Source organism: Cynara cardunculus, unplaced genomic scaffold (assembly GCF_001531365.2).
Source record: "Cynara cardunculus var. scolymus isolate 2C unplaced genomic scaffold, CcrdV1 Un_Scaffold_9020, whole genome shotgun sequence".
Taxonomy (NCBI): Eukaryota; Viridiplantae; Streptophyta; class Magnoliopsida; order Asterales; family Asteraceae; genus Cynara; species Cynara cardunculus.
The window spans coordinates 1,698-5,126 of record NW_020204629.1 but is presented as its reverse complement, the minus strand read 5'-3'; the positions used below and the strand labels follow the sequence as shown (position 1 = coordinate 5,126).

The 3,429-nt window shown below is 42.4% G+C and overlaps 1 protein-coding gene across 1 annotated transcript; it reads right to left on the bottom strand.

Moving 5' to 3' along the window:
* Positions 1–1,183: 1,183 nt before the first annotated feature.
* LOC112505202 (coiled-coil domain-containing protein 1-like) lies at positions 1,184–2,063 on the bottom strand (the record flags this gene model as incomplete). The annotated part of the gene is made up of 2 exons (XM_025109144.1): positions 1,973–2,063; positions 1,184–1,882 (listed from the first exon to the last, which is right to left on the bottom strand). Coding segments are annotated over exons 1-2 (790 nt in total), but the record flags the coding sequence as incomplete, so codon positions are not given.
* Between the last annotated feature and the right edge of the window lie 1,366 nt (positions 2,064–3,429).

Below are 3,429 nucleotides of genomic sequence, written 5' to 3'. Positions count from 1 at the left end.
TAGAAATTATTTTCTGATCCTACGGTGTATCATTTCACCACAAAGATCATTGTCCAACCAATATCTTAGATAATCAAGATGTTCTACAGGACAAAGACCAAACTCAGACACTCTCTGAAAGTTGTGTTCGCCTTCATAGTCAAGTATTAAAAATCCAAACTCAGGCTTTATATGCACAGTGTTGGATATGTAAGGACCCTTCGCTGGAAAAGAGAGGTTCAGCTTAGATATGTTTGGCTTCTTCGAATCGTTCTGGACTTCCTCCAGGGAGAACTTTGTTTCATATTCGTTCCTCAGAGTTGGTCCATCATTAGGATCTGAAGGTTTTCTTCTTCCACCTTTTTTCAATATCGGCTTTGAAGGTACAACAACGAATTTAGACATTTTCTTGATCAGCTCACTGAGGATGTCTTCAATTATTGGCTTGTGCCTTGACTTTGAGCGCTGAATGGCTTGGCGGATTTCTAGCCATTCACTGTAGCCGTATTGTCCAAGGTAGGAAGGATACTCTGTAACAGCTTCAAGGTTGTCCATAGTGATGAGCATGGAGATAAGAAGTCCACCATCTTTCATTCTTCCATTGGTTGTGATGCTTGAGATGTGGTGAGGACTTATTCTCTTATTAAGGCAATCTTCACTCTATTTTCTGTCTCGGTCGTTCAGCTTCATTGCCTTTTCGCGTTTAGCTTCTGCAATTGAAAGCAACTTCGCTTGGACCTTGATAACGTTCACTATCTTTTTAGACAATTTCTTTGGAAGAACTTGAGCAACAAGAGACTTGGCCAGCTTTAGGATGTCCTCAGTCTATTGTCGTTGAAGATTGAGTTCTTCCTCAGCTTTAAGTGCTTCGAGTCTTTCAGCTTCAGTAAGGAAGTCAAACTCACCACAACTAGATATACGAAGAGGAATTTTTACTCTAGTTTGGTTGAATGACTTCTTAAGCTGAGCCATCTGTTGATCGCTAGGAACACTAGAAGTTGGGTTTTCAGGTACCCATTCGTCTAGATGACCGTAGGTAGTAGAAGGGATAGAAGAAGAGAGTTGACATAAGAAAGTGACTATTGCAAACCTGGAGGATTGAATATCTTGAGGTACGGCAGGTTTGAAGCAAACTTTGAGATTTCCTTCTTCAACAACACCTTTGTCTTTTGAGGAGGTGTTCTGGTTCTTTGTGGAAGTCTACTTCTCTTTTTCTTTCTCTTTCTCCCCTGGGATGAAGAATCCCTGAGAGAGACTCCTTTTAGAGCACTGGAAGGTTTGTGGTACAGAATCATGAAGTCATCGTCATCGTCGTCTTCATCATCATCACCACCAAGATCTTTTCCAGCGTCAGGAATGGATGGAGAGTCATCGTCATCATCTTCACCTTCATCTTCCTCATCACCAGCATCAACTGTAGGGGTGATAGGAAGGTCTTCGTCATGAGCTTCAGCATCAGCTATGACGGCATCCTCAACAACCTCAGCTTCAGCTTCATGGGTAGTGATGGCATCATCAACAACCTTAGCTTCATTAGCTTCAACTCTTTGAGCATCAGCTTCAGGTTGTGTTGTAGGGACAATAGCAACAACATTAGTAAAGTCTTTCTCCTCCTCTTTGTCATCATCATGACTAGAGAAGAGGTTATCAAGACTCAATGCTATTATGTCCATTCGCTGTTCAAGAACGCTCAGCGATCTAGCTTTAAGAAGACCAACTTCGAGAGCCTGATCCAGTGAGAGGCGATCCATTGCTGTGAAGGAGGGTGTAGGAACTGCTACTGGACGTTGAAGAAGCTCCAGTATCTGCTGCAACAACTCACCATGCTTGGCAAGCTGAGCATTCGCTTCATCGGCTTTGCCATTGAGAGCAGAGATAGCCTCCGCGTTAGTGCGTACATCAGCTTTCACAACAAAAAGTTATTCTTTCACATCATTGACGTCAGCTTTGACAGTTGAGAGGTCAGAGGAAACGTCATCCCTGAGAGGCATGCCTTTATGTACTTCATCTATTTTGATTAAGACAGTCTTTACGGCCGGGAGTATCAGTTTCACGTCATCAGCCATGTTATACTGTTCTTCCATGGCTGGTGTTCCTTCATCACAAGGACCTAAAAAAGAAGATGGTTGAGCATAAGATGGCTCGGGGTTTAAAGAAATGAAAGGGTAGGTTGGAAGATTACCTGAGGGTTCATCAGCACCATCTGAAGGATTGATGTTGGTTCTCTCCAGGTTGCCTTCGAGAGGATAGGCTTCCTTTGACTGAGGTGTTTCGAGAGGAACAACCTTAGGTCATGTGGTGGGTGCTTCATCACTAGCGAGGACAATCACTGATAAGTCATGAGCACGTGTCGAGACCAAAGAAAGAGGAGAGGAGAAGATGGTTGAGAATGGTGGAAGTGGGTGTTCAGCAGTGGCTATGCTGATATTCACATCTTCAGTGATTTGGCTCATTAAGGCAAGGGAAGAAAGACACACCGACACAGTTGGAGAAGATGAAGAAGTATATGTAGGCACAGTCACAAGAGAGGAGAGTGCAACATCTTCAGCTTTCAGCTTATAATTTCAAGATTTTGCATCCAAGCTTGTAGATGGGCAGGTTGTCCTCCGTGGAGTACTTGTTGCTAAATATTTTAGCAAACACTATTGACAAGAATCTGGGGTAAGGTACGACCTTATCCCTCTGGCGCTTGTTCAGCTTCAGCATCAGGTCTTCAAAGATCACACCGGCAAAGTTGATTGGCCTTTGGCAAATGATGGAGATGCCAATATTCAACGCAACTCCGGACGCTTGATCTTGTTCACCAGTTTTGCCTCCCATACATTGGATGAAATGGGAAAACAAAAACTGTCATACCGCAGACATACGCTTCTTCTTAATTTTTTAAAGCGACTTGAGGGGATCACTAGAATCCTTCTTTGTTAGCCAGGTGTAGCCAATATCATCCAAGCAGGAGATGATATATTCATTGGAGGGTTCACTGGTGTTGGACCTGTAAATTCAGCTTTGATATTGATCTGTTACTCTGAATGAACTCTAAGACGATTAAAGTGCAGCGGAAACAATTTTAAGAATAGAACAGAGTAAAATAAACCAAGAACACATAGTTAAGATGATGAAGAAGATGAACACATGAGAATAGCTTCAAAGGTTTTTCATATCATTCAATTGAAAATAAGACGATTACAATTCGAAAGCACACTGATTACAAAGGCCTTAGCCGCTATTTATACTAGTTCTTAACGACCTTACTGACTAGATCTTGACACGTGAAATCATCTTAACCGTCCAAATAAAGTCGATTAAAGGCCTCGTCACGTGAGAAGCACCTGCAGCTAACAACATTTGAAAAACAGTTGGGAGAGGATCTTCATAGAAGACGAAACCGCAGACCCTCTGTAAGCAATCTCAGAGGCTTTGCTATAATAGACTTGCTTGTTCTTATTGACA